General features: G+C 44.3%; 1 protein-coding gene across 2 annotated transcripts in view; it reads right to left on the reverse strand.

The window, feature by feature from the left end:
* The window catches only part of LOC139578272 (protein Wnt-7b), a 62,615-nt gene extending 38,426 nt beyond the window's left edge, over window positions 1-24,189 (reverse strand). The window contains exons 1-2 of one of the 2 annotated variants that reach the window (XM_071405670.1): window positions 23,540-24,189; window positions 14,555-14,781 (exon numbers count right to left, since the gene is read on the reverse strand). In XM_071405670.1, the coding sequence (XP_071261771.1) occupies window positions 14,555-14,781; window positions 23,540-23,616 (304 nt within the window). In that variant the 5' untranslated portion in view covers window positions 23,617-24,189. Of the gene's footprint in view, window positions 1-14,554; window positions 14,782-21,540; window positions 22,032-23,539 lie in introns of those variants that run through there. The other variant, XM_071405669.1, reaches the window with a different exon arrangement.
* Between the last annotated feature and the right edge of the window lie 1,699 nt (window positions 24,190-25,888).

The raw sequence follows: 25,888 nt of genomic DNA on the forward strand, positions 1-25,888 counted from the left end.
AAGAATGGGAGAAATTCCCCAAATACAAGTGTGTTAAGCTTGTAGCGTCATAACCAAGAAGACTCGAGGCTATAATCTCTGTCAAAGGTGCTTCAACAAAGTACTGAGTAAAGGGACTGAATATTTACGTGAATGTTATATTTGTGTTTGCAAAAAAAATAAAAAAAATACTGTTTTTGCTTTGTCCCCCCATGTATTGTGTGTAGTTTGATCAGGGAAAACACAATTTAATAAATTTCACAATGAGTCTGTAATGTAGCAAAATGTGTACAAAGTCAAGGGGTCTGAACACTTTCCAAATGCACTGTATATATATAGAGAGGGAAACAGAGAGAGAGGGAAAGAGATAAAGAGAGTGGGTGGGTATACAGAGAGAGAAAGAGAGAGGTATACAGAAAGAGAGAGAGAAAGAGAGAGCGAGAAAGAGGGAGAGAGAGAGAGGAAGAGAGACCAGCCATGGGGATCACACATCACTGTTTCCCTGACGTAGGTGTTGGGCCCCGCCTAGCCAACAAACGCATTAGGGAAAACACTGCCCACTGTCTAAGGGGAAAAAGATCTGACCTTTGCCATGCCTTGGGTACTAACAACCCACTCTCTGTAGGTCGACTCACAGCCAGACTACTGTACCTGATAAAGCCTAAAGATACTGCCCACACTGTAGTGGAACCCACAGCCAGACAACAGTACAGTACCTGATAAACTCTAATGATCCTGATAAAGCCTACAGATGGTGATACACATCCTGCATGTTTCCATTAGGAGTCCCTCATCCCACTCTGTTTCCCCTGGACTCAGCGGCTTGACAGGGAGGAGGCCAGTGGATTAGGCCTACCCACATGATGATGGCTCCAAAAATAGGTATTTTATTTGCTGCCACTCTAGCATAGCACAATGTACGCATCACTTGCATAGGGTTATCCACATGATATCAGTTACTTGGCTATGGGTGACTCCATTTTCTGAGAGCTTCATGGACATTATGTTGTTGCACATTAAATCAATAGATACCATATCTATCCATAATAACGCTGTAGATAGTATGATAGCATAATTATCTGATTTGATTACAATAATTTACTTGAGAATAACATAGCCAACAGGAAGAGGAGAAACAGTGATGCTAAAAGGAATAGCCTAAGTAGCTGTATTATACAAAGGTGAATAATGATATTTTGGGAGAGTGTCAAAGCATCAACTTATAGTGCTCTTCCAAAATATATTTCTTAAAAAATCTCTCCACATTAAACAAGGATTGGTTGGTTAAAGTACTTGGCTGTGGAATGGGATGTGCAATCAGATGCGGCATCAAATCATTATTCTAGCAAGAATTGAATTACTTTGTTTCCCTCCCCACTCGTCATGTTGGATGTAGAATTATGGGGAGAGAACAGGGAAATAGATGACCACTGTCACATGTGATAATGTACTGGGATAATGAGATTCAAAGACTAATTTATAGCATTTCCTTTTTAGCATTGTTTATAACCTTCTTCCAGATTCATAATTTATTTTTTGTATTTTTTTTTGGGGGGGGGGGGGGGGGGGGGGGGCGGTCCCCAATAGTTTATATTTTAAAGAAATATGTTTATTTTCAGATTTCTATATGACTTTTCCATTTCGATGTCTGTATCAAGATATTTCTTTGAAAAAAGTAGCGGTTGTAGAAAACTTTCAGCAGGACATAATTAATATTGAAAAATGCCTTTCTTTAATTTTGTCAAATTGGAAGAAAGCATAAAATACATTAATAAATTAAATCATATGTGTATGATTTTGATTTGGCATTGCATTTTAATACATTGTTAGATTTAGGAGGATAATAGCTCATTATTAAGTAACCAATAAAGTGTTAAACAAATCAAAATATATTTTATATTTGAGATTCTTCAAAGTAGCCACCCTTTGCCTTGATGACAGCTTTGCATACTCTTGGCATTCTCTCAACCAGCTTCATGAGGTAGTCACCTGGAATGCATTTCAATTAACAGGTGTGCCTTGATTGTGGAATTTCTTTCCTTCTTAATGCCTTTGAGCCAATCAGTTGTGTTGTGACAAGGTAGAGGTGGTAAATAGAAGATAGACCTACAGTTGAAGTCGGAAGTTTACATATACTTAGTTTGGAGTCATTAAAACTCGTTTTTCAACCACTCCACAAATGTCTTGTTAACAAACTATAGTTTTGGCAAGTCGGTTAGGACATCTACTTTGTGCATGACAAAGTTGTCAACAATTGTTTACAGACAGACTATTTCACTCATAATTCACTGTATCACAATTCCAGAGGGTCAGAAGAAAACATACAATAAGTTGACTGTGTCTTTAAACAGCTTGGAAAATTCCAGAAAATGATGTCATGGCTTTAGAAGCTTCTGATAGGCTAATTGACATAATTTGAGTCAATTGGAGGTGTACCTGCGGATGTATTTCAAGGCCTAACTTCAAACTCAGTGCATCTTTGCTTGACATCATGGGAAAATCTAAAGAAATCAGCCAAGAACTCAGAAAATGGTAGACCTCCACAAGTCTGGTTCATCCTTGGGAGCAATTTCCAAACGCCTGAAGGTACCACGTTCATCTGTACAAACAATAGTACGCAAGTATAAACACCATGGGACCACGCAGCCGTCATACCGCTCAGGAAGGAGACGCGTTCTGTCTCCTAGAGATGAACGTACTTTGGTGCGAAAAGCGCAAATCAATCCCAGAACAACAGCAAAGGACCATGTGAAGATGCTGGAGGAAACAGGTACAAAAGTTTCTATATCCACAGTAAAACGAGTCCTATATCGACATAACCTGAAAGGCCGCTCAGCAAGGAAGAAGCCACTGCTCCAAAACCGCCATAAAAAAGCCAGACTACGTTTTGCAACTGCACATGGGGACAAAGATCATACTTTTTGGAGAAGTGTCCTCTGGTCTGATGAAACAAAAATAGAACTGTTTGGCCATAATGACCATCATTATGTTTGGAGGAAAAAGGGGGAAGCTTGCAAGCCGAAGAACACCATTCCAACCGTGAAGCACGGGGGTGGCAGCATCATGTTGTGGTGGTGCTTTGCTGCAGAGGGACTGGTGCACCTCACAAAATAGATGGCATCATGAGGGAGGAAAATTATGTGGATTTATTGAAGCAATATCTCAAGACATCAGTCAGGAAGTTAAAGCTTGATTGCAAATGGGTCTTCCAAATGGACAATGACCCCAAGCATACTTCCAAAGTTGTGGCAAAATGGCTTAAGGACAACAAAGTCAAGGTACTGGAGTGGCCATCACAAAGCCCTGACCTCAATCCTATAGAAATTTTGTGTGCAGAACTGAAAAAGCGTGTGTGAGCAAGGAGGCCTACAAACCTTACTCAGTTACACCAGCTCTGTCAGGAGGAATGGGCCAAAATTCACCCAACTGACTGTGGGAAGCTTCTGGAAGGCTACCCGAAACGTTTGACCCAAGTTAAACAATTTAAAGGCAATGCTACCAAATACTAATTGAGTGTATGTAAACTTCTGACCCTGTCACGCCCTGACCGTGGAGAGCTTTTTATGTCTCTATTTTGGTTTGGTCAGGGTGTGATTTGGGTGGGCATTCTATGTTCATTTTCTATGTTTTGTATTTCTTTGTGTTTGGCCGGGTGTGGTTCTCAATCAGAGGCAGCTGTCTATCGTTGTCTCTGATTGAGAATCATACTTAGGTAGCTTTTCCCCACTGATGCTTGGTGGGTAGTTATTTTCTGTTTTGTGTTTCTGCACCTGACAGGACTGTTTTGGTTTTCGTTCTTTCTCTTTGTTATTTTTGTTATAGTGTTCAGTTTAAATAAAAAGCATGAACACTTACCACGCTGCGCTTTGGTCCGATCCTTCTTCAGACGACGAACGTTACAGAACTACCCACCACCAAAGGACCAAGCAGCGTGGAAGAGAGGACTGGACATGGGAGGACATCCTGGACCGCAAGGGATCCTACACACAGGAGAACCTGGCTGGGATGGCCTCCCATGGGAACAGGTGGAGGCAGCCAGGAGAGCGGAGGCAGCAGGAAAAGGGAACCAGCGGTATGAGGGAACACGGCTGGCAAGGAAGCCCGAGAGGCAGCCCCAAAAAACTTTTTTTGGGGGGAACACGGGGAGTGTGGCAGAGTCAGATTGGAGACCTGAGCCAATTCCCCGTGCTTACCGTGGCGAGCATGTGACTGGTCAGGCCCCGTGCTATGGGGTGATGCGCACTGTGTCTCGGCCGAGCATTCACAAGCCTGTGTGCTCGGTTTCAGCGTCCCGCATTTGCCAGGTGGAAGTGGGCATCCAGCCAGAACGGGTGGTGCCAGCTCTGCGCTCGAGACCGCCAGTGCACCTCCATGGCCCAGGAAGAGGCCTCCTGTATGTCTCCCCAGCCTGGTGAGTCCTGTGCCTGCTCCTAGAGCCAGGTCTCCTGTGTGTCTCCCCAGCCTGGTGAGTCCTGTGCCTGACACCAGCCCGGAGCCTCCAAAGGAGCCCTTCAGCCCGGAGCTTCCAGAGGCGCCCTTCAGTCCGGAGCTTCCAGAGGCGCCCTTCAGTCCGGAGCTTCCAGAGGCGCCCTTCAGTCCGGAGCTTCCAGAGGCGCCCTTCAGTCCGGAGCTTCCAGAGGCGCCCTTCAGCCCGGAGCTTCCAGAGGCGCCCTTCAGTCCGGAGCTTCCAGAGGCGTCCTTCAGTCCGGAGCTTCCAGAGGCGCCCTTCAGTCCGGAGCTTCCAGAGGCGCCCTTCAGTCCGGAGCTTCCAGAGGCGCCCTTCAGTCCGGAGCTTCCAGAGGCGCCCTTCAGTCCGGAGCTTCCAGAGGCGCCCTTCAGTCCGGAGCTTCCAGAGGCGCCCTTCAGTCCGGAGCTTCCAGAGACGCCCTCCAGCCTGGAGCTTCCAGAGACGCCCTTCAGTCCGGAGCTTCCAGAGGCGCCCTTCAGTCCGGAGCTTCCAGAGGCGCCTTTCAGTCCGGAGCTTCCAACAAGTGTCCCCAGTCCGGCCCCCACAACGAGGGTCCCCAGTCCCGGACCCACTACGAGGGTCCCTAGTCCGGGGTCGGCGACGTAGACCCTCTGGTGAGGGCCTACGTCCCTCACCAGAGCCGCCACCGCGGAGAAATGCCCACCCAGACCCTCCCCTATAGGTTCAGGTTTTGCGGCCGGAGTCCGCCCCGTTGGGGGGGGGGTACTGTCACCCCATGACCGTAGAGATATTTTTATGTCTCTATTTTGGTTTGGTCAGGGTGTGATTTGGGTGGGCATTCTATGTTAATTTTTTTATGTTTTCTAATTCTTTGTGTTTGGCTGGGTGTGGTTCTCAATCAGAGGCAGCTGTCTATCGTTGTCTGAGAACCATACTTAGGTAGCCTTTTCCCACCTGTGTTTTGTGGGTAGTTGTTTTCTGTTTTTGTGTCTTCACCAGACAGAACTGTTTCGTGTTGTTACATTTCGTTATTTTGTCTCAGTGTTCAGTTTTTTAAATAAATAATCATGAACACCTCCCACGCTGCGCTTTGGTCCACACCTTCTTCATACGACGGCCGTTAAAGACCCACTGGGAATGTGATGAAAGAAATAAAAGCTGAAAGAAATAATTCTCTCTACTATTATTCCGACATTTCACATTCTTAAAATAAAGTGGTGATCCTAACTGACTTAAGACAGGGAATTTTTACTAGGATTAAATGTCAGGAATTGTGAAATACTGAGTTTAAATATATTTGGCTAAGGTGTATGTAAACTTCCGACCTCAACTGTATGTAGATACCATCGGCATTTGCGTTCTTTCACAACAAATGACCATCAAGTGATTCTGAGAAAGGGAAGGAACTCTTACAAATTAATTTATAATTGGAATGGAGTATTAGTTGTCCTCCAATTGTGAGCTTCGGCTACATTACAGTCCATGAGACAAAGCTATACTTTCTTTGTTTGTGCTCAAACCGCAAATGAATAATTTACACTATCACTTGCAACTCATCTTCAAGCGTTGGTTATTTGAATCAGCTGTGTAGTGCTAGGACAAACACCTAAATGTGCACCCAGTGAGGCCCCAGGATCGACTTTGGGAAACCCTGATTTATTTGAACCCTTATGAGCCTAGCACAGGGCTCTCATACCCTGTTGCAGGAGCGCTACCTTCCTGTAGGTTTTTGCTCCAACCGCAATCTAGCGCACCTCATACTTTATCTGACCAGAGCCATTAATACAAAAACATAAACACAAAATATATCCAATTCAATCACGAATGCTGAGCAATTAGTGCTTTTGAGGTCGGTTTGTTTTAGGTTCGATTATTAAAAAAGAATCACGGTTTCTACTTTGGTTTCGATATTATTATTTTTTAAATGAAATGCACTATGCATGATGTTGGTTGAATGCTGTAACAACACAGAATAAAACAATTAATAAAAGTCCCGTGATGGTAGTGACTGCCCATTACTGCTTATCACACATTTATTCACATTACTTTACTTTAATAAAATATTTCAGTTGTTTTGTATATTACATTTGTTTTATTTGATGGCTTTATTATTTCATTCCAAGTCATCATCTCATCTCTACAGAGTTGCTGTCTATGCTGTCTGACAAAATCTATTTAGTAGTTCTATAAAGTAAATAAGGCATACTTTTATGGATTATGGTCATTGTAGTTAATTACCACATTTTCTGCGCTAAACTATGTACAACCTTGGCCTGTTGGAAACTATAATGCTGTACTGCATCGTTTGATCTGATATATCTCTAGAGAAACTGAGGAATGTGCGCATTGAGCTCACAGAAAAAAAAAGAACGAAATGGAATTCAAATAATGGAACTAATTCATTGTTAAAAAAATAAATTAAAAAAACAGAATTTTGATTAATACCTCAGCACTATAAATCACAGATATTACTTTGGAGTGACCTGTATAAGTCAAACTCTCCTCCAACACAATGCCAAAACATGATTCACCTTCCTCTGTGCAGCCCACTTCTAAACAGAGATAAAAACACACTCTAATCACCGTGACTTATGGAGCGATGTGATCTATTGACAGTGACCTTGTCTGATCCGGGGCGGGGCGGGGGAGCTGGTCTGTTTAGGGGCGTAGTAGTTTCCATCTTCAGCTCCTGATCTAGAATGTTCCACTCAAGTGGCTTTCAATGAACTTGCTGACTTGCTCATCATTTATCTGGCTAGACGTCTGTTTGGCTCGGCCTACACCGGCAACACTGCACCCTTATCCTCCCCTTCTGAACCCCTCCCCTTCTGAACCCCTCCCCTTCTGAACCCCTCCCCGTCTACACCTCTCAGCCCACCCCGTCTACACCTCTCAGCCCACCCCGTCTACTGTACACATCACAACCCACCCCGTCTACACCTCTCAGCCCACCCCGTCTACTGTACACATCTCAGCCCACCCCGTCTACACCTCTCAGCCCACCCCGTCTACTGTACACATCTCAGCCCACCCCGTCTACCCCTCTCAGCCCACCCCGTCTACCCCTCTCAGCCCTCCCCGTCTACCCCTCTCAGCCCGTTCCCGTCTACTGTACACATCTCAGCCCACCCCGTCTACACCTCTCAGCCCACCCCGTCTACTGTACACCTCTCAGCCCACCCCGTCTACACCTCTCAGCCCACCCCGTCTACTGTACACCTCTCAGCCCACCCCGTCTACACCTCTCAGCCCACCCCGTCTACTGTACACCTCTCAGCCCACCCCGTCTACACCTCTCAGCCCACCCCGTCTACACCTCTCAGCCCACTCCGTCTACTGTACACCTCTCAGCCCACCCCGTCTACACCTCTCAGCCCACCCCGTCTACACCTCTCAGCCCACCTTGTCAACATCTCTCAGCCCACCCCGTCTACACCTCTCAGCCCACCCCGTCTACATCTCTCAGCCCACCCCGTCTACACCTCTCAGCCCACCCCGTCTAGACCTCTCAGCCCACCCCGTCTACATCTCTCAGCCCACCCCGTCTACATCTCTCAGCCCACCCCGTCTACATCTCTCAGCCCACCCCGTCTACACCTCTCAGCCCACCCCGTCTACACCTCTCAGCCCACCCTGTCTACATCTCTCAGCCCACCCCGTCTACACCTCTCAGCCCACCACGTCTACACCTCTCAGCCCACCCTGTCTACATCTCTCAGCCCACCCCGTCTACACCTCTCAGCCCACCCCGTCTACATCTCTCAGCCCACCCCATCTACATCTCTCAGCCCACCCCGTCTACATCTCTCAGCCCACCCCGTCTACATCTCTCAGCCCACCCCGTCTACACCTCTCAGCCCACCCCGTCTACATCTCTCAGCCCACCCCGTCTACATCTCTCAGCCCACCCCGTCTACACCTCTCAGCCCACCCTGTCTACACCTCTCAGCCCACCCTGTCTACATCTCTCAGCCCACCCCGTCTACACCTCTCAGCCCACCCCGTCTACATCTCTCAGCCCACCCCGTCTACATCTCTCAGCCCACCCCCCGGGCTGTGTGGGAGAGAGACAGAGCTTCCTTGGGGAGATGATAATGTTTGCTATGGGCCCAGGGGAGGGGAAATAGAGATGGAACCACCCCCCACTAGCTCCCACATTCCACCCCTGTTTGTTTTTGCCTCTTCCTAAAGCACCAGACCTCTCGTTTGCTTGGTAACCAGACAGTTGGAGCTGGTCGGCATTTCTCTTGCAGTCCGTTCGCCTCCTACCTGGTCGTGCCTTCGAGTGCCTCTCTCCAAAGCTGTACTCATGGAGTCAGGCTCAGCTCTATAACTCAACTCACAGCCTGCCTGCCTGCCTGCCTGCCTGCCTGCCTGCCTGTCTGTCTGTCTGTCTGTCTGTCTGTCTGTCTGTCTGTCTGTCTGTCTGTCTGTCTGTCTGTCTGTCTGTCTGTCTGCAGCCTGCAGCCTGCAGCCTGCAGCCTGCTGCTTCTGCTAATAAAACCTGGTGCAATGCAATGTCAGGCTCAGCGCTATAACTCAACTCACAGCCTGCGAGAACTGCCTGTTAGTCTGACACCTTCTCCTCTCTGATAATTGAACAGATAGTTTTGTTCAAAAGCAACCTGGTCAAAAAACTAAAGGATAGACTACTACTGCATTGCTTTGTCATTGAATCAAAGCCTGTGGGTTGAGTTCTCCAGTCTCTAATAGATTCTATAAAGTGGATTCCCCAGCCCAACCCAGGCTTTTAGTGTTGGTATGAAATAATAGCAGCATTCATTTATTCTGCACTGAGGTTCACCAACCTCTTTGCTGCATCCATTCTCCATTATTGTGCAATGGGCCAGGGGGTAGAGTGATTGAGCCAGGGGCCAGACTGATTGAGTCAGGGGGTAGAGTGATTGAGCCAGGGGACAGACTGATTGAGCCAGGGAACAGAGTGATTGAGCCAGTGGGTAGAGTGATTGAGCCAGGGGGTAGAGTGATTGAGCCAGGGGACAGATTGATTGAGCCAGGAGCCAGACTGATTGAGCCAGGGGACAGAGTGATTGAGCCAGGGGGTAGAGTGATTGAGCCAGGGGGTAGAGTGATTGAGCCAGGGGACAGAGTGATTGAGCCAGGGGCCAGACTGATTGAGCCAGGGGCCAGACTGATTGAGCCAGGGGACAGAGTGATTGAGCCAGGGTTCAGAGTGATTGAGCCAGGGGACAGCGTGATTGAGCCAGGGGGAGGACTGACTGAGCCAGAGGCTGGAGTGATTTAACTTTTGCAATATTTCATCATTGAGCACAACATGAACCTCTTTGAGATGAAAAGCATGAATCCCTATGGTGACAAACTGGTTGGAATGTTAAATAGAAAGTAACCAGGGCAGGGCAGTTAGATGACGGAGCCTACATCTGCCTTTGATGCTGAGTGTAGCCGTTGAAAGGTGTCTGTTTTCATACTATAATTGCTAACATCAAGCGCTCTGCTCTTCTGTTCAGGCTGAGGCTGTTCAGGCTGAGGCTGTTCAGGCTGAGGCTGTTCAAGCTGAGGCTGTTCAGGCTGAGGCTGTTCAGGCTGAGGCTGTTCAGGCTGAGGCTGTTCAGGCTGAGGCTGTTCAAGCTGAGGCTGTTCAGGCTGAGGCTGTTCAGGCTGAGGCTGTTCAGGCTGAGGCTGTTCAGGCTGAGGCTGTTCAAGCTGAGGCTGTTCAAGCTGAGGCTGTTCAGGCTGAGGCTGTTCAGGCTGAGGCTGTTCAGGCTGAGGCTGTTCAAGCTGAGGCTGTTCAAGCTGAGGCTGTTCAGGCTGAGGCTGTTCAAGCTGAGGCTGTTCAGGCTGAGGCTGTTCAGGCTGAGGCTGTTCAGGCTGAGGCTGTTCAGGCTGAGGCTGTTCAGGCTGAGGCTGTTCAAGCTGAGGCTGTTCAGGCTGAGGCTGTTCAGGCTGAGGCTGTTCAAGCTGAGGCTGTTCAGGCTGAGGCTGTTCAGGCTGAGGCTGTTCAAGCTGAGGCTGTTCAGGCTGAGGCTGTTCAGGCTGAGGCTGTTCAAGCTGAGGCTGTTCAGGCTGAAGGTGCTCAGGCTCAGGGCCTGGTGCTCCCTACAATCTACTATTTCACATAAAATAACGGCAGGGTTCTTTTAACATCAACTACTACCAATTGAAGATGCCATTAATAATCTTAACTGACCAGCAACAGGCCAAAGTAGACAGCAGTGTTCAAACTGACAAGGTGTTGACTTCCCACAGGTTGTGATAACCTACTGCTGGAAACAACCCACCATACATCCCTACTATTCTTACTGTATCAAAAACATGCTGCTGAGTATCACTCTCTTGCCATTTATCCTGGCTTTTTCCATGTCTCTGTCCAGCCCTACTGCGTCAATCTGCTTTGACTATCCATAGCCCCTCCCTGCCTTGATGATGGATCTGACTTCAATTGCGTTATTAACTGTTAATAGAGGGAAATATACCGTTCAATAACACCCACTTCTGTTAGCACAGGATAATTCACTCCATATTTTATCGGCTCAACTTTCAGAGTGGTGCCAATGTCATTGTGCTGTGGCATACTACAACGTGAGTGAGTGAGATTGCTAAATCTTCTGTGTCCATAGGAGGAAACACAAACATATTTTAATACCCGGGATTCAGTGTTTATGGCCTTGTTCTCCAACGTGTCATTTAGAACATAACAGGAGAGCCAACGACTCTTCGCACAATAGAGGAACTGTTGAAGGACATGTCCGTAATGAGTATGTTTCCATCCATCCCTTAAAGTACCATGGAACAGAACTGCCAGTGTCGAGGAGCGCTGCGTTCGCCAACAGCACCCTTTTTCTCGAAAGGATCTATATTTACAGTAAAACACAGAAATAAATATGAAATTACTGGCCGTTTCTGAAACAGAATCTTTCCTTGAATCAAGATATTTGGGGTTCTGTAATTCTCAATAACCCAGCTATTAATGTGTGCTTTCTTGGAAGGCGAATGTAATACCACGGAACTCGGCCAAACTGACCGACTCCATCCAAGTGCAAGCAGCACAGAGAGAAAGCATTAGGCTTGTGGTTCCCTGATCTTTAACTCTTCAGAAAACGACGGCATCTCCCCCGATCCAAAATGAAGACTGGATCACTGAGAAGAGGAAAGGTTTAGTGTTCATAATTTGGGTATTTGAATGAAAAACTTCAGCAGGAGCAGAACAGGGATCTTTTCCTAGGAGTTGATTATGTGGGAGGAGAAGGTAAAGGAGTGGAATGTTTGTCTACTAAGGAGGTGTATTCCAAGGTGTATTCCATGACTTCATATTCCACACAGAACAACACTACTGTCATAAATACAACAGAATTAGAGAGCATGGCTACTCTCAATGTTCACTAATTGTAAATATCAAATTAGTATCAAAAACAAGCAGCATTGAAAAACCCAATGGCAGATTGACAATAAGGTGTTTACGGAAACCACTAAATAGGGCCACTTTTAAAAGTGGAAGTTGACATGCAGCAGTGCTGGTTGATGTGGTGTCCCATGATGACCTAGTAAGGGACATAAAAACCCTGAGCTGAATACTGACTGAATGGCCATCCAATGACCTTTCTACCTACAGTACTGGAGCAGGTGACCTCACAGGTAATTCGTCCATGGAGGCCCTGGTAGCAGCCAATCACTAACCAGTGTGAGTCATACTGTACAGTACCAGTACCCATGGTCTGGCTCTAGTTCTGAGAGAGTGTAGTGAAACATCCCTGGTTTCACTGCCACAGATTATCATAGAGGACAGTATGGCAGTACTGTAGAGAACAAGGACTCTCTCTCTCTTTCTCTCTCTCTCTCTCTATCTCTCTCTCTCTCTCTCTCTCTCTCTCTCTCTCTCTCTCTCTCTCTCTCTCTCTCTCTCTCTCTCTCTCTCTCTCTCTCTCTCTCTCTCTCTCTCTCTCTCTCTCTCTCTCTCTCTCTCTCTCTCTCTCTCTCTCTCTCTCTCTCTCTCTCTCTCTCTCTCTCTCTCTCTCAGGGTATAGGATAGAGGGAAACATCCCTCTAAAGTTAAAGTACATGCCTGACTGAGTTAAGGCTTTGACCATAGATGTGGCCGGGTTCATGAGTCAAATAATTAGAAGAAATCATACAAATTGTCTAAAAACATAAGCAGCATAGTTTTTCAGGGACTAAAGAAAAGAAGATCCAGTAATCAGAGACATGCAGTAGCCTGCTCATGTTCTCAGTGATAAGCAAGGCATACCCTGCGGTGCTGTTCACTTCAAGTCTCTCTGAAGCTTGGCAAAAAAGAAAAGATGAAAAAGAAGTGCAAAAGAGATGCTGAAAACAGAAGAAAATGAGACGAGATCCATTACTAAAGCGCCAGAATTACAACAAAGAAAAATGCTTTTAGAGGGGTTGGAGCTAAGTCAGCCACTCTTAAATAGCAGTGATTGTTAACAGAGCTATTGGATTAAATGCATAGTCAAACCGCACTTTAACAGCAACAAAACATTTCTAAATGAAAGGAAATGTATAAAAGTCCTTGTAAAAAAAAGCCATGCAGAAGAGCTCTGCAGAATGCCGTTTCCAACGAAAACACTGTAAATGTAAATGTAAATGTTTGTCTGTTTGTAGCTTGTTCTGACTGTATGTACACACACACACGCACGCACGCACGCACGCACGCACGCACGCACGCACGCACGCACGCACACACACACACACACACACACACACACACACACACACACACACACACACACACACACACACACACAAACACACACGCACACGAACCAAGCAATGGACACAACCAGTTTCCTAAGATGAACAACAGATGTGGCCATCTACAGTATTTTGGTTCAACAACGTTCTCTACAATAATACCATTGGTTGTCTCCTCATTTGCTATATCATTTTTCCACCATACTTTTTCCCCATTAGACTTTAGTGCTTCTGGTAACCTTTCCATAACTTTGGTACAGCCAGCAATGTACGGCATACTTTTAACCAGAAGTTCAATGCAAATCTTAGATCAACAGAAACCAAGCCATGCTGCAGAAAAGTAACAGTGTGAATTGAGATGAGGATACACCGTACTGGAATATGTTGGAATGGTAACATAATGAAGACGTCGTGAGTTTGAGTTGAGTGCACTAAGCAACCATTGACAATATGTATGGTTATACAATAGAGTTGTGCTCAGTTGGTTAAAGTTTGACTCTGATGTGCACAGCTTGGGTTTGGCTTGTGAAGAGCCATTTTTCACGAGGCTATGGGGGTCGGGGCTTGGTAGTGTATTGAGTTCCACTCTAAGGCTACCATTTAGAGAAGGCTACCATTCAAAATGTAACATGTTTTCCATCACAGCTTCAATGACCGATGACTACCATTGCAATCAGGGTGGGAAATGTACTCTTTGGTCCACCAGTCACTGGTGCATGCCCTAATTTTACCAGCCACTCAATTTGTTTACCAGATAAATAACAGAAAACACTGTACCCCATCCCGCTTTCACCACTGTAGCATTTTCAGAGATGACACACACACACACACATGTTGTTGCTTTTTTACATGTGGGCTTTGGAGACATTTTGTTTTACTACTCCCAAATGCTCTGTGTGACCACCCTCCAATGTGGCTGGTAAGAACATAGACATTCTACCAGTAAGAATAGACATTCTACCAGCCAATGCCAAAATCTACAAACATTTTGCTGGTGGCTGGTGTTAATTTCCCACCCTGATTGCAATCCAGTCCTCCCTGCAAATAAGATTTGAAGTAACTCTTAAAATGTCAGCCTCATGCCTCCCCACAAATGTAGCAAACTTATTTTTGTTTTATTATAACTGGTATTGTTTTTATCTCAATTGGTCCCCACACCCCCCAATGGTCATGCTGCTCCCCCTATTGTCATCCCCCCCCCCCCACCCCCCCCAACAGTCTTTCTCTGCCTCCACTCCAATAGACATGTATTTATTCATCATTCATAATTTTCACTGTACCCTGCAATTACACCTGCAACCCTGTACATGTGACAATTAAACACTCCAAATCTGACATACATGTCTTTCTGAGTTGAGGACATTACAGCGTCAGACCATAGAACAGCAGACAATGATCTTCCCCTCCAAAGCCAAATCCCCCCCAGCCTTGAGACAGAGCCAAGGTGCCCAGACTGACCTACTCGCAGCTCCTGTCCGAAGACAGTCCTCTCCCCCAGGGCGGAGCAATTCCAGCGGCCATAGCGGAACTGGTACTGACACTCATTGATGCCCAGCTGGGCGCCCTCCCCCACCACGATGATGGCATCCGGGCGGCTCTGGCAGATGGCCCTCTGGCGAGGGGCCAGCCCAGGGATCTTGTTGCAGATGATGTTGGCACCCAATGCCACCACGGAAGACAGGGCCCTATGGATCGGGAGGTAAAGACACATACACACACGCACGCACGCACGCACGCACGCACGCACGCACGCACGCACGCACGCACGCACGCACGCACGCACACACACACACACACACACACACACACACACACACACACACACACACACACACACACACATATATAGTCAGTCAGTGCTACTGCAGGATATATTACATAGACTTTAGGCCTCTCCAGACCAGGAATAAATTAAACCAAAGCCTTGATGAGCATTCCTTAATTACTCAGTGCTGTTTTGAAAAAATATTACAATTTAATAGATTAGAGGTGAGATAGCAAAGAGAGCATCTGAAACCAATATCTGATGCTGCAGAGGATTGTAAAACAGATCCAAGGCAGAAAATGACATTGTGTTTATTTGCTTACTGACAATGCCTCTCCGCATTGGTTTGGCTCGTGATCGTAGAGAAATGAGTTGGGAGTTTTGCGTTAATTGTTAGGTAACATGGCTAGAATTGTTTCCATGGATGAGGGAGCTGGGCAAGCCTTGCACCGGCACAACCGTGCCTTCAATTTGTAACTGGGCTTCTCAACCAAGAAGTCACACACAACTATGTTATCCCGACGAATTTGAGATTGATCTGTTTAAAGCATGCATGCAGTGTACTGCACCGCCTATTAATCTCTTTCCTGTGCGAGATTTCTTTCCTTTATCCACATTTTGAGAGCTATGCTACAGTATGCCTGGCTAATAGCAAGGTTTCCGACACCAGCCTCTCTGCAAGCCCAATAAGGTGCAAGTCCTCGAGGGTTAACTCTAGATCAAGCAGCCACCCCTCATAGCCTGGTTTCTCTCTAGGTTTCTTCATAGGTTTTGGCCTTTCTAGGGAGTTTTTCCAAGCCACCGTGCTTCTACACCTGCATTGCTTGCTGTTTGAGGTTTTAGGCTAGGTTTCTGTACAGCACTTTGAGATATCAGCTGATGTAAGAAGGGCTATATAAATAAATTTGATTTGATTTAACCCATGACATGACACCTTGGAGCTTCTGCTCCAAAGAGGCTATTTTGTAGCTCCTCTGATCACCGCCTTGGGACTTAATATCATCCCGGTTCCTGACACATGTTGGATGGGTTTGGAACAGTCATGTACCAGAAAACAGACGGCTAAACAAATGGGGTTATTTCTCTATCAGAGTGTTTATAGCCATCCAAACCCTGCAGATACATGCCTTTCAAACATGTCAGTAGGAGCCGTAAAAGAGCATGAAGACGAATGCCAGCTTTGATGTCTGACGTAGGCCTTCAAGGGCTTTACCACAAGCAGGGCAGGCTGATGCAGGCAAGTTGTGTGTCAGCGAAAAACGACAGTAGGGGTAGAGAGAGAGAGAGAGAGAGCGAGAGAGAGAGAGAGAGAGAGAGCGCGAGAGAGCGCAAGAGAGCGCGAGAGAGCGCGAGAGAGCGCGAGAGAGCGCGAGAGAGCGCGAGAGAGCGCGAGAGAGCGCGAGAGAGCGCGCGCGAGAGAGAGGGAGAGGGATACAGGGGAGAGAGAGGAGAGAGAGAAGAGAGGAGGAGAAGATAGAAAGGGGAGAGAGAGGAGAGAGGGAGATAAGAGAGAAAGGGGAGAGAGAGTAGAGAGGGAGAGAAGAGAGAAAGGGGGAGAGAGGAGAGAGGGAGAGAGGAGAGAAAGGGGGACAGGAGAGAGGGGGAGAAGAGAGAAAGGGGAGAGAGGGAGAGAAGAGAGAAGAGAGAAAGGGGAGAGAGAGGAGAGAGGAGAGAGGGGGAGAAGAGAGAAAGGGGAGAGAGAGGAGAGAGGAGGAGAAGAGAGAAAGGGGGGAGAGGAGAGAGGGGGAGAAGAGAGAAAGGGGAGAGAGGGAGAGAAGAGAGAAAGGGGAGAGAGGAGAGAGGGGGAGAAGAGAGAAAGGGGAGAGAGAGGAGAGAGGAGGAGAAGAGAGAAAGAGGGAGAGAGGAGAGAGGGAGAGAAGAGAGAAAGGGAGAGAGGGGGGGAGAAGAGAGAAAGGGGAGAGAGAGGAGAGAGGGAGAGAAGAGAGAAAGGGGGGAGAGAGGAGAGAGTGGGAGAAGGGAGTGTGACAAAGAAAAGAGGGAGAGTAGAGAGAGCGGGGTCAACTGCATTTTGTGGATTCCCCTTCAAAACGATTATGGAACAAAACCATACTGCCCCTCTGACTCGAACAACCCAAAGAGTGAATGAATATTGATTGTAAATTGGTTATGGCCAACCATGTTCCTCTTGATTATTTGGCTCTCTACAAATAAAAAATAAACCTTGAATGTAAAACCACATGACATGTTGAAATTAAACCATAACGGCAACCAGTCATCTCTGGCAACAAGAAATACTTCTGTCTAATTCAGGCTCTTTGGTACTTCATCTGCACTAGAGGAGGATGTACTATGGATGTGTTGTGGGTAAGCTTCAGTTGCAAAAGTTGTTTAAAATTCTTAAAGATTCAAACATTTAAGCCCAGTGAACTCAAATGAACTGCAAAGGATTTCATTAGTTCAAAAGAGATGATTCAGACATCCCTGCTTGCTTCAAAACTGCTGCGCATCCTAAGCAACATATACCTCTCTGTTTTTCAGATCCAAAACCATATGATAAATGAAGCTCACCCATGCTTTGATCTTTACAAAGATAACATAACCACCGTGCAGGCGTTAAGAAATCAGGTGCTTAATCAAAGTCTGGCAAATGCCATTAGAAATCTCAGCTTCATATCCATCCAAAACTGAAATTGAGATATAAAGTAAATAATTTGTGAAGCACAGAGCACTAAAATAACTCTGCATACATTTCAAACCTGTTGTTCCTTGATGTCTACTAAACAAAACCATCCAAATGCTCCACCAACCTTCTCTACTGTAAAACAACCCCCATGGAGTTTGTGGTTTAAATGTATGTTTAAATGTATGTATGCATATACTGCATTATGCTAATGTATATGAGGTCAGGTGCACTGTAACTGAAGCTCTAGCAAGGTAAACAGATGCTCTGGATTACACCACGTGACACAGCCAGGAGAACAAAAGAGTTTGGCAAACAAGGATCCCAAATATCCTATAACAACAATAATAACAGTAATACCTGTGTGTCGCGTCTCGGTCAGCAACGAGTCACTGTGCACCTCACTGACTATTAAAGTGATTATGAGGAGCTTAATGATGTTGCTATTATTCTCCTGGGTAATAGTATCCTTGCCATTTCCAGCTGCCAATTCCCAGTATCACTGTCTAACATGGGCTTGCAAAAGCAGCAGACAATGCAAAACAGAGTGTTCCTCAGCTAAGCTGTTAAATCCCTGCATCATCAAAGTGCACAAATGCGATTCTGTTTGCTTAGTGACAACTCTGTGTGCACAGTAGCAGTTTGCGACAGAGAGCACTGCAGTAGACACAGCTAGGAGCCTCATTGCCTGCTCAAATTAGATATTGTGAATATGTGTTAACCAAAAAATGTGTTGACCAAAAATGTGTTATCCGTTCTTCATGTTGTTAGTGTAAGTACTTTTGGTAAATGTTTTGAAGGAAAAAATAAGATCTACAATATATACTAAAAAAAAATACTGTCTAAACGCAACATGTAAAGTGTTGGTCCCATGTTTAATGAGCTGAAAAAAAAGATCTCTGAAATTTTCCAAAAGCACAAAATTTGGGGTACAAATTTGTTTACATCCCTGTTAGTGAGCATTTCTCCTTTGCCAAGGTAATCTATCCACCTGCCAGGTGTGGTATATCAAGAAGATGATTAAACAGCATGCTAATTACACAGGTGCACCTTGTGCTGCATGGGGACAATAAAAGGTCACTCTAAAATTGGCATGCTGACTGCAGGAATGTCCACCAGAGCTGTTGCCAGAGAATTTAAAGTTAATTTCTCTACCATAAGCGCCTCCAACGTCATTTTACATCATTATTTCAGCACATCCAACCGGTCTCACAACCGCAGACCAGGTGTAACCACGCCATCCCTGGACCTCTACATCCTGCTTCTTCACCTGCGGGATCGTCTTCAGCCACCCGTACAGCTGATGAAACTGAAGAGTATTTATGTCTGTAATAAAGCCCTTTTGTGGCAAAAAAATATTTCTGATTGGCTGGGCCTGGCTCCCTAGTGGGTGGGCCTATGCCCTGTCATGTGAAATCCATAGATTAGGGCATAATTTATTTATTTAAATTGACTGATTTCTTTATATGAACTGTAACTCAGTAAAATTGTTGAAATTGTTGCATGTTGCCATTAGAAATCTCTCAAATGTCATTAGAAATCTCAGCTTCATATCCATCCAAAACTGAAATTGAGATATAAAGTAAATAATTTGTGAAGCACAGAGCACTAAAATAACTCTGCATACATTTCAAACCTGTTGTTCCTTGATGTCTACTAAACAAAACCATCCAAATGCTCCACCAACCTTCTCTACTGTAAAACAACCCCCATGGAGTTTGTGGTTTAAATGTATGTTTAAATGTATGTATGCATATACTGCATTATGCTAATGTATATGAGGTCAGGTGCACTGTAACTGAAGCTCTAGCAAGGTAAACAGATGCTCTGGATTACACCACGTGACACACGTGGGCCTATGCCCTGTCATGTGAAATCCATAGATTAGGGCATAATTTATTTATTTAAATTGACTGATTTCTTTATATGAACTGTAACTCAGTAAAATTGTTGAAATTGTTGCATGTTGCGTTTATATTTTTGTTCATTATATAAACAATTCTGCTACCAGAAATGTACAGTAGGCTATGTAGGGATGTTAACAATAGCAAATCCAGGGATTCCCACAGTGTATTATTGTGCAGGCAAAATACCCTTCCCACAAACCTTCCATTATAAAGTGGTGGGTTGGATGGGGCTACACACACACCAACACACACACACACCTATTTCATCAGAGAGAATGCCTTTGATATGACACAGCATTAAGCTCACAGGTACGTCTCACTGAGAAATAAGATGTCAGACACAAAGTGCACCAGTGGTAAATTGCTGGAATATCAATTGTGAAACGAAATAAAACTGTATGATTTGTTTTGTGGAAATTAAGGATATCAATTAATAATATTTACCTTAAGTAAAAACAAATAGTTCTCTAATGAAAAGCTTTGAAAACTTGTGTAATATATGTAGGCCTATTTGAAGGCAAGATAAATAAGTAGAACAGCAATGGAGCTCGTTTTCATGTCTTATTCGACGTTGATGTTATTAGGGTTTAATATGGTAAAAACGTATTTCTAAAGTTCCCCGTTTTAAAAACCGTATACTGATCCTTTTTAGTGACGTGGTGCAATAAAGGCAACTTTAAATGTGTGATTGACCTTAATTGAATATTATTTAATTGAATGATAGCGTACTCTGACTAATCCCTCTGTGTGTGGATGAGTCATTTGCCACCCATGCAGTTCACCAAATGTCAATGTGAGTTTAACACATATTAACATTAGTTACACATGTAATGAGAGCGAAAGGAGCACCTTGGAGGATGGGGATCACAATCCTCTCTTTTCTTTTTCTACTTTAAAAACATCCTCATCCCTAAAACCTATTTCATTTTCTGTACTGTACTGTAATTATAAATTCAAACAATGGTATGTAGTTTCTAATGTGCAAATCCATACTAAACATAGGTATAGCCACTTTTAACTGCAACCATAAACCACATATATTTTTACATCAAGTTCGGGGTCTCCAGCAACATGAAGTTTGGGGTCTCCGGGATGGATTCAAAGTATGGTTCGGTAATTATTTTTAAACCGAAAACAAAACGTTATCTTGCGAGAGCAACTGATTCAATGACGCAAGTATTATGACTAGTGTCAGTCACGTGCATACATGTCAGAGACCGATGTTTTAGAGCCACTTTTCCAGATGTGGCTTTAAATTATACCTTGGTAGATCTGCATAAAACCATGGGTGATGTAATGCATAAATCCGAATCCATATCCACAACTGTGACAGGTAATAATCCAATACATGCGTAAAAGCTATTCATACCTTCAGGGTTTGCTAACATAGGGGGAAAATGTTTAATAATGTTCTCTCTCCATTTAAATGTCTTGAACATCTCTGCCACTCTGTGGCCAAATGAAACCGTGTCCAACCGTCATTACAATGTTGTAAGGAGAATTTGGGTCTTTAAGAATAATAAATAGACCTAACAAAAAAGTATTTATATTACCTCATCAGAAGCAAGTCCTGTGTTACAACCTGCCCATAAAATAGGACTTCGGGTAATTGACATCGACGTATAACTCGATCCGTTATTTACCACGTGGACCGGAGGGATTCCCCAGCTACCTGAAGCATACATGTATGCTTTGATAACGAATAGATGTTGAGTATCATTTTGTCATTTTAAACGGTAAAGTCTTTAGAACACAATCGAATGTCTGGAAATACCCATTATTCAATCAAATTCGGTGCGTAAAATGCACACCCAAGCAGAAAAGCGCTGACATCGAAATAATGTTGAATCTTCATTTTGATATACCCTAGTTGTCTTAAATTACTTGTTCTATATTCAACAATGTTTTATGTTCTATATTCAAACCGTTTTTATTAGGGACGTACACTGTGGAAGCAAACAACCATACCTTAACCAACAACCTGCGCCAATCTTTCAGAGAGAGATTTAACAACAGAATTATCCATCAAGTACATCGAAAATGAAATTCATATAGGCCTACTCAGTATGTCTTTGAACACAAAAGCACACAAGTGAGCTAACTAAGGGGCCCGTTGATTGGGTCAACTTACAGGTAGCTCCCACTCGTAAGGATGAGGAAGATCTGTGGATAGTAGACTGATAGCAGTACACTGCGCGACGAGAATATGATCATGATGACATTGAACAAATGGCCGCTTTCTGATGGAGTGAAAAGAAAACCTGTGATAAACTCCTTTTTAATTCCTTGATGTCGCTCGTTTTAGTTCCCCTTTGCTCCAAAATCAAAGAGCTGACTCCCCGTTTGCTGCGATGCGTTTGCGGTGCTCGCTTGAGTGGCGGTGCTATGCAGCTCCTAGCTCCCAGTCCCAGGGCCGTGAGTGTGCAGCGGGCGCGGAGATTGGCTCTGTCATCTCTCAGCGGTAGAGGCTGTTACAGAGTGTGGTTTCCGAGCCGGAATGATGATGGTTTTAGGGATTTTGGATGGCAGAAAAGTGCCTTTCTTCACTCTCATGAGAGTCGTGGCTGCCATTGGGCAGAGAGAGACACTGCTATCCGCCCACTTCTGCGCCACAACAGGACCATAGGGTGATAGTGATCCGCTGCTACCCTAGACAAGCTGTATTTCATTCATCAAATCAAACTCCAAAGTAAACAAACACTGGCGCACTCACGGACGGTTTCATATTTAGGCCTACTGATTCACACACACATCATCAGGTTGAAAAAAAAAACGTCCGTGCGTAATGGCCTAAAGCAAATATATTAAATTGTATTGCAAACATTTTATCCAATGCTTGTTCAAAAAGTTAATGCGACCATATCGTTATTTAATTAATAGGCATACATTGTGAATAGCCTAATAACTAACTGTATATAAATTATCAATTGATATGATGTGTTATTAATGGCTTCAGTCTATCTATAAAAGAAAACTGCAGGTTAAGGTTTTAACATCAACAAGCTCTCACAGTCTCACTGCAGAATTAGACGTTTTAATACTCAGGATCCGCAAGGTGCACTTTTGCGTTGAACCCGGTGAATGAAAGGCTCTGTCTGCACAATCGCTTCAGCCCAACGTGATTTCACTCGTCACCTGCAGACTCCACGTATTGTGTGTGAAGAGGTCATCGTGAAAGATTTCCCCAGGCTGATGCAGGGGGTAGTGGGCGCGGGAATGAACTAACTGGTTTGGCTTGATGAAACCATGAGATATCTGGTGACGCTTCACTTGGAGTGGTTTTTTCCTATTTGAACTGTTTAGATATGAATACCTGTGGAGGTTATCCGTTAGGCCTATTTCACTTAAGGATCACAGCAATGGAACGAGCTGGGGAATGACACCTGTTGTTTTGATAACTATGACATGGCTATGGATTCTTGTATGAGGAGCAACACTAGTCTGAAAGGCTTACCTCTGTTGAAATAGATGTGTTTTATTACTATTTTTTATGAACTGGTTGCATATAATTTTTCTCTATGAGGTATGGCATCTCTTCTTGTTTTTGCAAACACAGAACATGTATAAATCATCTCTCTTTATGCATCAAGGTGAGCTATTGCAAAACAGGTAAAAACTCAGTCTAGGCTGTGGAATGTGGAAATACAACTCAACCAGGCTGCCGCTATTAATGAAGGTATGCAGCAGTGAGCCGGAGCGGTGGAGACAGACAGCGGGTCAAATGATCTCGCTATAGAGCGACAGACCAACCAGACTCTGAGCAGATGAACAAAAACTAAAATTGAATATGGATTAATCTTCTTTGGGGGTTTTTGCAAACCGCTAAATAATTGGACAGCTTTTACGCACGCGTCCGGCAGTTGTCCCTGATGGCTATGGGTGTCAGGTTCATTTGAACACTGACATGGACGGAACACACTGAGGTGTTTCACTTAGTTTGTTATATATAATTTAGGTCAAAAGGGCAGGTGCGTCGAATTACTGCCCGAATTACACTGCATTTGTATACATTCAGAATATCCATAGCCGTATGTGGTACAGGCGTGCTGTAGGCTATATTTAAAATAATAATACACACAACAAAGCAACATAAACATATTGACAGTTGCAATAAGTACATTTACACTTACCCAAGCCTTAAGTAGATGATGCCAAAACACAAGAAGACGTAAAAACTCCACCTTCGGAGGGGTCTGTGCATGATCATAACCGCTTCTGGGACTGGCCATTCACTAGAATGAAATGGTCACGCTTACGTTCACATTGGCAACACTACAATACCTAACCTTTCCAGATGCAGATAGGCCTGTAACTTCTGTTTTCCAAAATGTAAAATGTAAACACCTTTGAAATATTTAGCCGTCTGAAATCCATTGTCAACGCGTCACAGGTGAGAGTCGCAGAGTGATGTTGATCCAAAACGTGCGTGTTAAAAAACGAAACACTTATGAAAGTGAGAGAGAGGGTTCGAGGAGAAAGATGAGTTCTCGAGTGAAGCGTTCTTATATTTCGTCCTTTGTATCAAAGTAGGGCAAGTTATGTATTCTCACTTGTTCTTGCTAGCGCCAGGTACATTTACACCCGGTGCAATGTCCTCTTTTTCAATAGAATCTCGTCTGTATTGGAGCCGTGACACTTCGGTTGCAGTTCCTCTCCCTTGACGACATCTTAAATTCTTTCCATGTAGCTGCAGGTACTCTAATGCAGGTAACAAAAGTCCTATCCACGCCTCCTCCTTTGAACTGGTATGGATATGCAGGGGATGGGACGGGCTTCGGGGTTGAGCTGAACACGTGCAGTTGTTGTACAGTAACATACAGATAACCGAACCGAAACGGCCTTATATACTGTAGGCTAGTTGAGGTTGCAACCTTGGGTATTGCCCACCAGGAGATAGACTTTCCTCATCAAGTAGCCAATCAATGGTAGCGATTAGTCCACCAGTTTACATTGTGACTAGTGTGTAGAAAAGTATTCTGCATTTAATTCGTATAGCAACAAAAAAACTTTTATGGCACATTTTGTGAATTATAGACAATATGTAAAGCTCATTAGGGAAATGTATTTCTTATTTCTCGATAGATCAAATCATAGGGCTCGTTTTCAATAAATACGCGACAGATTTTCCTACTATGATGAATGCGTTTTAGAACAATACGTAAAAATGCCTCCTTGAGTGTCTGTCCCCTGGGGTCCCTTCCTGCTGTATAATACTCCCCCTGGTGGCTAAAGGAGACAACTGCTGTCTTACTGCCAGAAGTCTTCTGTGTTACTGTACAGTCCTATATGATATGAGTGGGTGTGCCTCTGAATGTGTTTCTGACTGGGTCAAGCCAGGTCTTCTAGTTATATCACTACTCTTTTCACATCAAGATGCCATCACACTTGACATTACAGACAGTTTGGTGGCTCATTTCATGCATGTATATTTTAATATGATGTGCGCCTGTGTAATCATTAGAAAGTGTAAATCACCATCAATATGCAATATGCAAATGTGTTTAAATTGAGTTCTGTTAATTTCTGTATTTTTTTGTTGCATTTGAATTGTTTAAATTACAAAGAAATGTAATCCATTATTCAAGATTCCATAAGATTTTGATTCATTAATGCTCTTTGTTAAAACAGCACATAAACTGTAAGTCATACCATATTTGAACAAAACTATACGCATGATTACAGTTTAAACAAGAATGACAGACATGACCCATCTCTGTGCTGCTGAGAGTTATTGTTAACCACGAGAAACAGACAAAACAGCAGAAACCTTTGTTTCAAGATATCCTTGCTTTGTGGTTTCTAGGCATTTTCCTTCAAAACATGTCCATCAAAATTCCAGATGGATTTTTTGAAATAATGAACGTCAACATAAAGACTCAGGGCGACGTAAAAATACACGAATTTGATGTGTCCCTGTAAAAGATGGATTTGCTTCTCTCTCTTCAAACACAACTCTTGGTAGAGGCAGGATGGTCCTGTTTAGTTTAATTAAAACGTTCAAAGGAGCTCCCATGTTTTATTAAGCCCGATCCTCAAAGACCAGGGACAAAATACGTCAATGCCATTTGTCACCCGCCACTGTCATTGCAGACAGACATGTCACACACATAGGCCTACACACACACAGGCACACACACATGCACGCACGCACACACACACACTCATGACACTGTGGTGGCTGGCATGTGGAACATCTTATGACATAGTGTTTATGGTGTTTATTCTACATTAAAGAGCTTAGGGAACAGGAGCAGAGATGAGAGCATTAGGGACAGGGAGGACTCATCAATCAAGCCAAGTCAAATGCCACAGCACACAATGCAGCCAGTTGTTTCAAAAGGAAAACTGTAGTGATAATCATGTGATTGTAATTAATTAGATAATTAATTAAGACAGTTGCAGACTGTGAAGAATATTTAGATATTGATGATGTTCAAATTAGTTACATATTTAATGTGCATAGTGTACATAAATAACTT

Source organism: Salvelinus alpinus, chromosome 6 (genome assembly GCF_045679555.1).
Source record: "Salvelinus alpinus chromosome 6, SLU_Salpinus.1, whole genome shotgun sequence".
Taxonomy (NCBI): Eukaryota; Metazoa; Chordata; class Actinopteri; order Salmoniformes; family Salmonidae; genus Salvelinus; species Salvelinus alpinus.